The 13,581-nt window shown below is 37.4% G+C and overlaps 1 protein-coding gene across 4 annotated transcripts in view; it reads right to left on the bottom strand.

Annotated features, from left to right (window-relative positions):
- Positions 1-570: 570 nt before the first annotated feature.
- The window catches only part of MYO16 (myosin XVI), a 361,587-nt gene continuing 348,576 nt past the window's right edge, over positions 571-13,581 (bottom strand). For 3 of the 4 annotated variants that reach the window (XM_017828980.1, XM_017828979.1, XM_017828977.1), the window contains exon 35: positions 5,357-9,978. In XM_017828980.1, the coding sequence (XP_017684469.1) occupies positions 9,745-9,978 (234 nt within the window). In that variant the 3' untranslated portion in view covers positions 5,357-9,744. Of the gene's footprint in view, positions 906-5,356; positions 9,979-13,581 lie in introns of those variants that run through there. The other variant, XM_017828978.1, reaches the window with a different exon arrangement.

The following is a 13,581-nucleotide window of genomic DNA, read 5'->3' on the forward strand; positions in this document are numbered from 1 at the left end:
ATTTATAATTGAGAAGAGCCTTTATGAAAGCAGCAGCATGTCTTTTGTCTTCTATATATAGGACAACATTCAGTGCTTACACTAAGTGAGCACTTTTGCTACAACTTGTTGGCAGTTTGAAATCCTGTGGGGAAATGAGTTCATGGCTTCATCACCTGCTAGAGAGTTATCACAGCTCAGCAAGTCTCACTGACCTTGAAAGCTGAATGATTACAGAGGTTTACCTTATCATATTTTAAATGTGATATCATAGAATGACAGAATAGTTTGGGATGGAAGGAACCTTAAAGATCACCTGGTTCCAACTCCTCTGCCATGGGCAGGGACACCTTCCACTAGACAAGGGTGTGCCCAAATCCCTATCCAACCTGGTCTCAAATACTTCCATGAATGGGACATCCACAATGTCTCTGGGAAACCTGTTCCAGTGTCTCACCACCCTCATTGTAAAGAATTTCTTCCTGATATCTAATCTAAGTCTATGCTCTTTCAGTTTAAAGCCATTACATGCCTTCGTAAAAGTCCTTCTCCAGTTCTCTTGTACAGGCCCCCCTCCAGGATGAACAATCCCAACTCTCTCTTGCTGCACTCATAGGAGAGGAGCTCCAGCCCTCTGATCATCATCTTCCTCCAGACTGATTCCAACAATTCATGTCCTTTCTGTGCTGGGGACCCCAGAGCTCAATGAAGTACTCCAGGTGGAGTATCACAAGGGCAGAGTAGAGGGGGAGGATCACTTCCTTTGACCTGCTGGCCATGCTGCTTTTGATGTAGTTCAGGACATGGTTGACTTTCCAGATGGCAAGTGGACATTGATGGGTCATGTCCACATGTCTTGTCAATCAACATCCTCAAATCCTTCTCCTCAGGGCTGCTCTCAATCTTCATGTGCCTTCATGTCAAGGCTGCAACAAAGCAAAATGGATCTTGTAATAGCAGTATCTGGATAAAGAGATAACTCTTGGCCCTTGGCAGTTTCAAGAACTTTTTTCCTAGGTCTTTTCCAACCTAAAGAATTCTATGATTCTATAATTAATCTAAGTTTGTCTGCAAATTATATGTATGAAAAAAGTCTTTTTCATCCTAGCAAAGTAACAATTGTTTCCTCATTTTCAACCATCATAGTCTTGTGAAGCTACTTCCCTGTCCAGTGGTACCTTTGATACGTTCTCTGATTGTATCTAAACAGAGTTAAATCTTGCTCTATCTCCTCACAGAACTCTCACCCACTTATTATTTCTGTGTATGAAAAGCAGAGGGAGACATGGGGAGTATTATTTCTCCAAATAACAGGGTTTGGAGCTATCATGCATGGATTGTACAGGGAAAGGAAAACATTTCTAATGCATGAAGGCATATAATGGAATATAATCTGCAGACCCTTTGCCAAGTTTTAATTGAGAATCTTAGTATTCCTATAAGGGTTTTATTTGTAGTCGTACCTACTAAGGAGCACACGTTAAATTTACAGACAGTAAAAGAGACACATGGACACACACACATTCACAAAGTGTATCTCTGTGTGATACCACATTTATGACAATACTTTTTTTCATGCCGAGTGCTGTGTGCCATAGCTCACCATCTCAGCACGTTACACATAAACTCCACTAGTCTACTCAGTTCCTAGATTGGTCTTCCAAAACTGATTTTTTTTCCCTTCCTCTCTGGAGAGCTTTGAGTCTTGAAGCTCTGTTGTCTCTGAGATTGTGAACATACTTTTCTCCATCAGGGATGAAACAAACATCTCTTATTTTCCCACACTGCAGAAGAACCTCTGGCAGTTTTTATATCATCACTTTGCATTCTGCCCCAGCATCAGGCATCCACTCAAATAACAAATATTTGGAAAAGAAGTGGGTCTCAGATGCCTCTTAAGAAGAGATTCTATGTGGAATCTCTCCTCCCTGCCAGTTTGCCAGTGATAACTTCCTAAGAACTCATTTTCAATCACCTCTTTATCTACTTTATTGTGAACCAAGGTACTGTCTACCACAGCACCCTATAACCAAACTGATGAGATATGATTCAGGTAATACTGGGGAAAATACTATCTTTATTAATTAGCTGAACAATCAATAAATTTTTGGATAATAGACAGCAAATTCTGTGTATGCAGTGGGATGAAGAGGAGTCAATGCTTCAGTAAACCTCTGGAGGACAGGGCTGATGTTCAGTGGGTACTGGCAACCTCTGTAACAAATGTGGATAGAGCCTTCCCACATCTTCGTTCGCAAAGCCTAGCCATGAAAATGAATGACTGGCAACCTGAAGGAATGGGCTGGCAGAAGATTAATGTTGTTCAAATACAAATTTAAGTTTTGTATTAGCAGTGGAAAATCCCTATGCAACAGAACAGGTTGGGTGCTGATTGGATAGGAAGCAGCTTTGTCCATCAGGGCAAGAAGTTTCAACAGCATGCCTTTGTGGCAAAGGAAGCCAGCCTTACCACCCTCTACAGCTTCACAAAAGAACTTGTAGTAAGCTGGGAGTCAGTCTCTTGTCACAAGTAGCAAGCGATAGGATGAGAGTCTCTTGTCACAAGTAGCGAGTGATAGGATAGGATAGTAACAAGTGATGAGGCCTCAAGTTGTGCCAGGGAGGCTTAAATTAGCAGTAGCATCTTTGGAGGTATTTAAAAGACTTGTAGATGAGACGCTTAGGGACATGGTTTAGGGGAAGACTGGGCAGTGTTGGGTTTACAGTTGGACTCAATGAACTTAGAGATCTTTTCAAACCTAAAAAATTCTGATTCTACAATTCTCCTTTTCTCCCTTAAGTACAGTGCTTCTTTCACCATGAGAAATATGGAGTCAGATGGAGTCCAGAATGGACAATATAGAAACCCAAGTGTCAGCGACAAGGCACCTGAAAGGCAGGTCTTGTGTAATTTCCTTATGAGATCCAAATCCTCACCAGGATCTGGTGTTTTATTCCTATACAGGGATTACATAAAACAGTATATATAAATTTGCCATGATTAATTCCTTTTCTTTTTTTTTTCTTTTTTTTTTTTTTTTTTTTTTTTTTTTTTTTTTTGGTGTGTGTTTCTAGGCAGAGCATAATATGGATGTTTGGCAGGAATCTTGTACATGTACAAAAATAAGTAAACCACCTGTGGGCCTAAAAAATCAGCTGGGGTCAAATGCTGAATTTAACTGAAGATCTTTGTAAAATCATGGACTTAAACTAGACCCATATTCCCCAGGTACAAATCAGCAATGCTGCGGAACAAATAAGCCTGCTGAAGAGTGTTTTAGCTGGTCTAGAAAAGCAAGCACATCTACATGAGATATTTGATATGAAACATCCATCATTGTGCCTTTGATCAACTAAACAGAATGTCTTTCCCACCTCAGAGAAGCTGAGGTCTGGATGTTTGTCTCCCCCAGGAGACAAATGATGCATACTTTTCAAGCTGCATGATGTCTGACTTTGGTAACTACTCATGCCTGATGAGAACTCGGGGATTGTAGGACAGCAGATCAAGGCAGAAGGAAGTCTTTAAACTTTGAGAGCTATTTTTGGAACGCTGTCTTGATCTTTGATGATATGGCATCTCTCATGTTACTTACAGTACTTCTAAGGCTTGGGGAGCCCTGATCTCAGCATGGACCCAGAATATATGCTTCAAACGCACATATTTTCAATATTGTCCTGGTTAAGCTTTTGTCTTTTCTAAATGCTAAGTTCATATCACAGACATGGGAGCCATATTAATAAAAGCTAGACTTGTGGAACTAAAATATAATAAATTAAGATTACTAGAGAAGTAATTTCTACTCAAGGTATTTTTAACTGCATGGACTGACTGGGACTAGATTCATAAAACAAGGATTTAGACAAAATTTATATGCAGGATGCTGGTCAGAACTTTGAGGAAGGTCATGATATCTGGAGATTTCCAAAGCACTTATCCAAACTTATTTGTCCACCAACGAATGTTTTCCTATCTTAGTCCTGTCACATTAGACAACCTCTCGCCTTTCTATCTGATTTATTAGGCTCAGACCACTCTGGGAGGTTCTGCGCTAAAACCAACTAAAGATAGTTTTAATCCAAACAGTCCACATGCAGTTGCCTTCCCAAAAGGGTGCAAAATCAGGTCCCCTAGTTTCTGAAATAATTTGTGACCACCAAGTTATACTACGTTGTGAGACAGAGGAGCTATACCTCCATAGGGTTCATTTAATAGCTGGGGCTATTTCCTTGCCACAACTTTCTAGCCTAGTGGTCTGAACAGTGAGAAAGTTGCATTCCAATTTCCATTTTTGGAAACATGTAAGTAATTTTGTATTAAGCATCAATTAGAAACAGTCTGCAGCACATTTCTCCCCTTTCTGTGGGAGTATATGGTAGATTCAGCACTTCTCTTTCTGTACTCTAATGACTATCAGGAGACAGGCAACTACATATCCAGGCAGACTGATAAGGGGCTAGACCCCGAATAAAAAATAGTATGGGCACAAGCATTAGCTAATAACTGTCACATGAACATTGCTATGATAGCAATATACCTGTGCTTATAAAATCTTCCCTGTCGATACTTCTGAAGACTTCAGCAGTTCTTCTGCATCTCAAAACAAGTACTTATTAGTATGGTCTTTTCAGAGGAGAGTGGATTTATGAAAAAGTATGTTTGTGAAGAGTTGAAATTAGGTATAAATTCAGACTGCATCCAACAAAGAATTTCAGCTAGAAAAGATGAAAAATGTTGAAATATTTAAATATTCTATTTCAGTATTTTAAAGGAAAATGTTTTGTCCCAAAAATAAACATAAAAGTTATGCTGTAATTTTTTATAATTTTTTTCTTTTTTTATCATAAAATTCTGTTTGAAAATTAACCTAAATTGGCAGGAAAGGAAACAAGAAAGTGCTAAGCAGGGACTTTATTCACATAAATGAGAACCAAAACAACCTACCTAAGGTGGAAATAAATACTTCTAGCTAATTCAAGATGAGGTTGTTTACTGTAATAAATCAAAAATCCTCAAAAAGTCAAATTGTGACTTGACCAAACTTTTGCCTATGACACTTCACAGCCAAATTCATGATTTGGCCGGACCAGCATACATTCATGTGGTTGATGAAAAGGCCAAACCACAGGTAGGAGGACAGACAGTCTTTGCTAATGATCTCATTCTCACAGCCACAGCATAAGCCAGCACTGGGATTTATTTATTTCTTCTCAAAATGAAAATCCTGAGTATACAGAGAACAGCAAAACTGGAAGAAAAGCATTTCCTTCTGTTTTGTTCAGCCACTGTCAAATAGTTATGCTCAGGTGTTTTCTTTTTAAAAACTATATATTTAGAACACAAAGCCATTAAATGTTTAACACCATTCTTGAAAAGTGATTTATACAGAGTTTAATTACATTTATTATTTAACAGGTGAATGGCAAAACTTACTTCAGGTTCCTCAGAGCATTTCAGATATTAGCAGGCTTTTTAGAGATAAGAATAACAGGATTACTAGGGATGCAAATACTATACAGCAGAATTAAAAACTACAATTAATATGGCTATTACTATCACTTTAGAACTATGCTACAATCTATTATGCTTTCTTAGCAAGTTAATGAAATTCTTTGTCCCACACACAAAGAATCTGTAGTATAATAAAGTTAGTAATGAAATAAGTAAACCTTTTAGAATAAAAAAGGATCACTGCCAAAAAAAAAAAAAGGTAAATGCAATTCACTTACTCAACAACCATACTATTGGTTTTTAAACATTACAAATTTTTAAAAGGTTTATTACTTCATGCTGTACATAGATCTTTTGAAAAATATCGGTGCATGTATTTCTCTGAACTTCTGAATCAGTTTTTAAAAGCAAAGTTTTTCTTATAATCTGCAATAAGAATTACAGCAACTAAAAAACACCAAGTGTTATTTCAGGAATAACAAGTAAGGTATACAGGCTTTAAAAATTTTCTCATGCCAATAGCAGTTGTTTTTCTTTTATTGTGGTTTAATATGGTTCCAGAATTCCCTTGGCTTTAAGATCAATGGCGTTTTTAAGTGTAAAACATATCTAATTTTTCTTACCTTATGCTGAAGGACAGATTGATTTGTTAGGTGTTTCATTTTTTTCCACGTTTAAAAATTAAGCAATAAGGCACAATGTGGAGGAGTTATCTGATGATAACCCCAGCATCCTGAAATTGCTTTATTGCAAAGATAAATATATCTCAGACTGCTCACTGGATATTAAGAGCATTAACATGCTCATAGAGCTTAATCCTTCCCTTCAGAATATTAAATTCATAAGGCTTTTTTTCATCTAAACTATTTTTTAATGTGCAAGACAGGACTTCATATACTGAAGAAATACTGTAATTGGCTGGTGCATACTCCACTGAGGAGATTAATTTACAAGCACTGTACAGTTCTGCTAAAACTACTTCTCAACATTTCAAAATGTCAATAGTATATTTTCCCAGGCCTGTAAACACATTTTGATACACAATATAAACTTTATTGGTAGCTTTAAGACACCTCTGGGGGTAAGACACAGTAGGGTGTGAATTATGGTATAATAATTCCCTACCAATTGCACTGTTAGGCATGAGGCCAAAGGCCAAGGGACCAATGAACACACTAGGTGTGAATTATGACATCATAAGTCACACTCTAGAGTGTCTTACTGCCATTAGAGAAATATTTAAAACATGTTTTAACCCAAATACTTTATTCCTATAGTACTTTATTTTAATGGAGTATCCTGAAAAATCTTTCCAAGTAAAAAGTGAGCCATTATGTAACCTGAAATTAAAAACAAAATTGAAACAAAACAAAACAAAACAAAAAGTCTTCCATCTACTGCTATTCAAATTTGTCACATTGCACTGTGATAACACACTTTAAGGAAGAGCCCCAGAAGATATGTTTTACCTAGGTTTGTAAAAAACAGTACAGAGGCCTCCTGCACATGGGGGAATAACTGGCTATGCTCATTGTCTGGAGAATCAGACTGCCACAATCAGGTTTGTACTGGCTTCTCCCATGTAACTGTATTGATGAAACTGCTAAAAAATCTACATACTTTTTTCCCACCCTTGGTTCATACTGCTGTAATAGGTCACAATATAGACCTTGAACAAGTAGCAAAAGGTTTCTTGAGCTCCTGCAGCTGAGGCTTCTCACAGCTCTAACACAACTCTTAGTAAGGACTGCAAGCAGGATAATGTATATTTATAGTGTTTCGCATTTTAAACTCCATTTGACAAGTGCCTTTTCTCCTCTCTGAGTACTCCTGCATTCCAAGTGCAGCAATGGCAACAGTGTCATCCAGAGATACACAAGCTCACCTTCCAAATAGCTTGGTGGCTTGTAGCAAGCTCAGTGCAGCGGCAGAGATCTTGGCATGATTTAAACTGGCTTCTCAGTCAGTTTTTACAGCTTGTCCTAAATTTCCAGGCTGTTGTGGATTGATTGCTACCAGTCGCCAAGCCAGCTAGTAAGCACTAGAGTTAGCAATATGACAGAGCTTATGAGAGGGCTATTTGCCAGACCCATTTGAGGAGCAAAAAGTTTGAGGGTATGTCTGCATGTCTCAGTGCAGTGAGGTGTTCAGGACTGCTAGGCTAGCTGAGTGGATGTTATTGTGCAGCAATACACATTGATGTATTATGTATAGCAATGTTGTCCCAGGTAGGGATAACAACTTGCATACTGGAAGCAACATAGTTGCAAGGTCATGTTAATTAGCTCTCTTGCATCCAGTTCTGGAGCCTTTTCATTTCGCTCTCACAGTGGAGTTTTTGTACGTCCCTGGTTATTTCAGTGAAAAGACAGAAACCTCAATTCTTCCAGGCACAGCCTCATTCTGACATAATTATGTTGCAGATGAGAGTTGCTTTCTGCATAACCTCACTCATAGTGGTTACCTGCCCCTTCTGAGTAAAGTCATGATCTACGGCCATTTGCATCAGTCAAAGGTAAGATTAGGGGTCTGGAGTTCCTCCTTTTCTATCTTACAAAGGACTTCTGTGAAGCTAACAGTGGTAACAAGGTAGAGTTCTGAGCTAACTTGGTGTCTCCTCTTTCTTGTCCACTCAAAATGTCTATTTTAAACTCTAACAAGAGAAGGTGCTTAATTCTGCCTACAGCTTGATGATACCCATGGGAACAATTTGTTTTGTTGCTTTCCTGTAAAAACAAGCAAGCAACTTCTTTTTGATATTCAGCCTGCTTGAAGTGTCTGTCAAACATGATGGAAAAACCTACATCTCTAAGGACTTTTTCCTTTTCCAATAAATTCAAACCAAGAGTGAGCTCACATTTTAGATCTAGCTTACATTTGAAAATATTTGTTTTATATTCATTCGCAAAATTGGAAACAGTTTTTTGTGGATCCTGATAGGAATGGGACAAACAACCAAGAAAAGGGTTTCACATTGGCTCTACATACTCCCAGAACTTAAAAATAAGTGGTCCAGGAAAAAAATCTGTGAATATATATAAATTACATGTTTTAGTGGCAAAGCAGTATTTCAAAGACTGCTGAGCAGTAGCTAATGAGTTGCCAGCAGCATGTTTTTCATAAATTAACATTACTGCCCAGAACTCGTGTATACCAACTAGAATACTGTTATTCTGAAACCATTTCATTACATGAAATTTGAGGTATAAATGCATTACTGTGCTACCATAATAAGGACATAATACTTTGATATACCCATCTCTGTAAAGCCTTCTGGCTTGTAACAGTATATCACAGCCCTATTTTCATACCTCATTACCATTAAGTATCTTTCCACTGACACCTGACCTTATGCATAATCACGCATGAATTTCAAACCACACTTACAATCTAAATGAGTGTCTCGTTATTTTACATAACCCAGAATGAAGTAAGGTTTGAGATATAACTGCAGAATTCACAGTTCACACATTCAGAAACGCAGGTCCACTGGAAAGAGGTAATGGTCTCTCATTTGTGACTGTGAACAGCACCAAATGACTCCTGCACTTAGAAGCTTTGCAAGAATTTCAGGATTGGATTTTAGAAAGGATATTGACCGTTCTGAAAAAAATAACACAGTGTTGAAACTGTTTGGTATGTTGTTAAAGATAAACTATGAAAGAAAAATGCAAGTACTGAATTTATTACCTGTATTTTGAAGAAAAAATGACAGCACCAATTGCATAAAGTTATAAAACACCAGGAATAAACATGAAAATAATCTTCATGTTTGCAATGCCAATAGAACACAGACATCTACAAAGAAATATATATATATATATGTATACATGTAATATAATAAACCCATTCATTAGGGAACGAGAAACATATTTTTTGTACTGTATAAAACAGCTGTACAGTGTGCACACAGGCTTTCATGATCTCTCTAAAATGTCTGTCAGTCACTTCTCCCCATCATCATGTGCTTACTGTAGTTTCTTCATTGTCCGTGGGAGAACTCAAAGTGACTATCATGTACCTTTACACTAAGTACTTATAGTGCAGTTTGTCTCCATACATATATACACATGAATACATACATATACACACAGGTGCACAAATATATGTATACATGTATATATATGAAAAGAACAAACACACACATGTACACACACACACAACAATTCTAAATAGCTCCTCCATCCTGTGCTATTGAATTAGTGCTTATAAAAAATCCCTGCACACTTTGTGAAGGGAAAACTTGCTGATTGTGCAGATTGAAGTCATTAGTTAGTTTCATTCCTAACAGTCTGCAAACACACACATCTGAATCATATGGTGGTATCCCATATGCCAGAAGAGAGTCTGTTGCAGGAAGTATCTTCTACCTTCTTCAGCAATGTCGGCTTCTTACAAGGGGGTGGAGGTGGAGCTGTGTTTCTTTGCTCAGTGTTGTGCAAGATTTGCTGCCAGTCTTCTCTCTCTTCACATAGCTTTCTCCTCCAATCTAGAAGCTCTTGCAGAGCCACACTCTCATTCTCTGAAAGTCTAAGCTGATGAATAACCTGTAAGAAGAAAATAACAATAACAGCAATAATAGCAATAATAATAATAACAACAACAGCAATAATAACAGTGGATAAAGTTAATTCTCCTGGCAGTATAAAATCGCAACATCTGTGTTGAATGACCCTTCACACAGGATCCTCTTCTTTTGCCATGGATGTAAACCTATAGGCAGGACAGTTTCAGGTCTCATTTTCTTATTTCCTTAGTCAAGATCTCAGTGACATGTATAAACAATCACTTTCACCAAAATAACTTCCCCTCGAACTCATGAGATGTGTTTTATACTGCCAAGCCCTGTGTGAGGAGGGAACCACCCTTGGAGCATTATAAGCTTATCCACACATTCTACTAGGAAGATGAACAGAAATCCTGAGACAGGAATCCTGAGCTCGCTTAGACATGTTAGATGGTCAGTGGTTGTTACTGCTCCCATTCTCCTATTTACAATTAAAGAATACATGTGGCTAAGCACTCAAGTTCTATACTTTTGATGATGGAAAGTTGCTATCATTTGAACTACAGCTGAAAGAAAACAGATTAAATAAGCCTGATAATAATTTGAAGCAACCTTGTCCTAAAAAAGGGTTTAAAACTTTGTGCTTAACTTGCTGTCCCCACTTCCCATTTATCATTCTTTATACCGAAAATAAAGAAAAGTAGTGATTTAGAATTCCTTATTGCAATCTCATGTCTGAAAGTCACAGAACTGAAGTTGTATGAAGCAAGTGCCAAAAATGAAACAAATGGAAAAAAATCCCCTATGTCAGCAAAAGGTACACAAGCACAATTCTCTGAAACTCACAGACTGCCTATGATGATGAGTAGTCTGTATTTCTAACAAACTGATCTTAAAACTGCTGTCATGTAATACTTTCATACTCACAAAATACTTTCAACAAAGCAAATAGCAGCTGCAGGAGTAGCAAGGTTTTTCCCCTAAATGTAAATACCGAAATACCTATAACCACAAAACTATAACCTGTGTTAACCTCTGTTGCAACTTAGAATTAGTACAGCTACTTGTCAGAGATTTGTATTATCCTTAGAAACAGGGGCCAGTCCTTATCTTCCCCGAGAGAATACACTAACAACTTCAAATGCAGTTTCAGCTTGCCTGAATCTAATTATAAATTCATCCTGAACTAGCCAAACAGTTCTGTACTAGATTCCTAATCCATCTAGAAGGAGTTTTTCCCTCACATTTAACTTCTCTGTTCCAATGATTATTTACTTTGTTCAAGCCAGTTTGAATCCTTCATGGTAGCACAAGTCCAGGAAGCGAAAGTCCATCGCACCATCCTTTAAGACCTACTTAACCCCTAAGCAGTATAGCAGTGCCTAGAGCAGGTACTGAGATCTATTCATTTGAGAGTATTCTGTAGCAGAAGGGGCTTACCTAGGGAATATGAACCAAGCCCACCATAACATCTAATGGCCCACAGCCCTTACTTCTGCTATCTTCTTCCTTAAGAACCCCACAGGGGCACCTATAAGAGGCATCTATAGCATGACTAAAATGACAGTACTTCACCTCACACAATGGAGATGTTCCTGTCAATCCTGCCCTTATACTTCTTGTAATGAGAGATGGATGCATGTTAGTTACCACGATAAAGGAAATTATGTGCTGTGCCCTCAAATGCTCATGAAACACCACAATCGTGATTGGTTCCAGTTGCAGGGAGAGCTGAATTGACATGAAGGGCATTTTTGTCACTGATGGGCAACAAGGTTCCTGGGGTAGAAGGAAGACTTTGCTATTGACTGTTGCTCCAGCTATTCCTTCATGGTACAGAGATACAGAGGCTTACACAGGCTTTACACTGTTGCTTCAAATGTGTCCTGTGCAAGTCAGACCATTCACACACACATGCTAATAGAGAAGGAAGGAGCCCTTACATGGAGATGCCTGAATATCCATGGTCAATTTGCTTAATTTCTGCTTGAGTGATACTTCAAAAGGAAATGCATTAACCAATAATATCTCTTAATAACAGGTATAATTTCAAGTACAATTTTAAATTCTGCATTTTTAAGAAAAAAAGGAAGAAAAATTGAAAGTGTTTGAAAGCGTTCATTAAAGTATATCTCAATTGCATATCCGTGTGAAATCAAAAACTTCTTGGTTTTTATTATTATTTACATAAGAGGCAACAGAGCATCTCAGCAACTCAAAGGAAAATTAAATGTTCCACAGATATTGCTAGAGGTATATCACAGACTTCCTGTGTACCAAAACACACTACTTTTTTTTTTTTTTCTTCCAGTGGGCTATAAAAGAAGGCAAATTAAAAGTTTGCACTTGTAAACAGTTTATCAAGAAAGATAGGTAAGGGGGCTTTATCCTTTAGAACAACTATATAGTTTATAAGGCACCATGGCTTACTCTGGCCAATTTCTGTAGTTTTTTGTGGGTTTAAATTATTGGCATAATCCAGTTTAGAAAACACATAGATTAGAATTCAGTCTTCCCAATTTAGACACCTTATTTGTTTCTACATTTTAGGCATTTCATGAACCTGCACTAGGCATGCTTCTCTGAGAGGTGCTGTAATGTATAAAAGACAAGCTTTGTTAGACTGTCATGGCAAAAGTTTCATATGAGTTTCAGAGACAAGTAAGTAATCAAAGACATGCCTGATCACTGGAAGATAAGCACACTTATTACAAAAATAGATATTTTGAAACTTTGTTATTGGATGTGCTCAGGTGACAAAAGTTTGATAGCATGACTTTAATGAAGTACAGAAGAATTTTTAGTTTGAGAGATGGATAACGTATTTGAAAACAGACAGTGCCACTGCTATTCTAAAGAACATAAAGGCACACAGGTGCAGGGTGAAAAGCGAGTACATTTTGCCTGGGCAAGGTAATTGACAAATGCATCCTATTTATAGCTTATAGGCACTGAAGAAGCTTTATTATACTGACTGAGCTTACGCAAGCTGTAAATAAATGTTGGGTCAGCAGTTTTGCTATAGAGCTCATTTTACATTGTATAGTGGACGAATGTTGGTCCCGTTCACAAGTATATGCACATCCTTTATTGCCTTTTTTTGAAACAGGGATGGAAAAGTATCTCAAACCTTTATTCATTATGAAACTAATCCAGTAAGTAAGCTTGAAAACTAGCTTCAACCTGGATGAAGGACATATGATGAAACTGCAGTTGAAATGAAATGGGGAAAATGCACAATAAGTGGCACAGCTCTAAACGAACCAATTAATTTAATTAGATCTATTTGAATAACATTATATCTTTCTCTTTTCCATTTATGATTAAACCTGTGACAAGCTATAGATCTATTATAAATATTCATTATAGAAAAGGTTTGCTGAATAATTTTACATGAAGCACAACATAAAACAGCAAGCTGTGTTTCTTCATTATTATTCTATATCCTGAACAGGTATTTTGTGAAGGGTGAATGAGGTATGTAACAATTAATTACTTTAAGAAAACCGTTTTTTTTTTTAATGAACACTAAACAAACAACTTCAACCAACTGTACCAGCAATACCAAGTGTAGACCAGAATTTTCCTACTCAAAGTCACTGGTCAGTCAGACATGGTCAACACCGCATTTGGGCTAGACCCA

This window comes from Lepidothrix coronata, unplaced genomic scaffold (assembly GCF_001604755.1).
Source record: "Lepidothrix coronata isolate B3197 unplaced genomic scaffold, Lepidothrix_coronata-1.0 Scaffold155, whole genome shotgun sequence".
Classification (NCBI taxonomy): domain Eukaryota; kingdom Metazoa; phylum Chordata; class Aves; order Passeriformes; family Pipridae; genus Lepidothrix; species Lepidothrix coronata.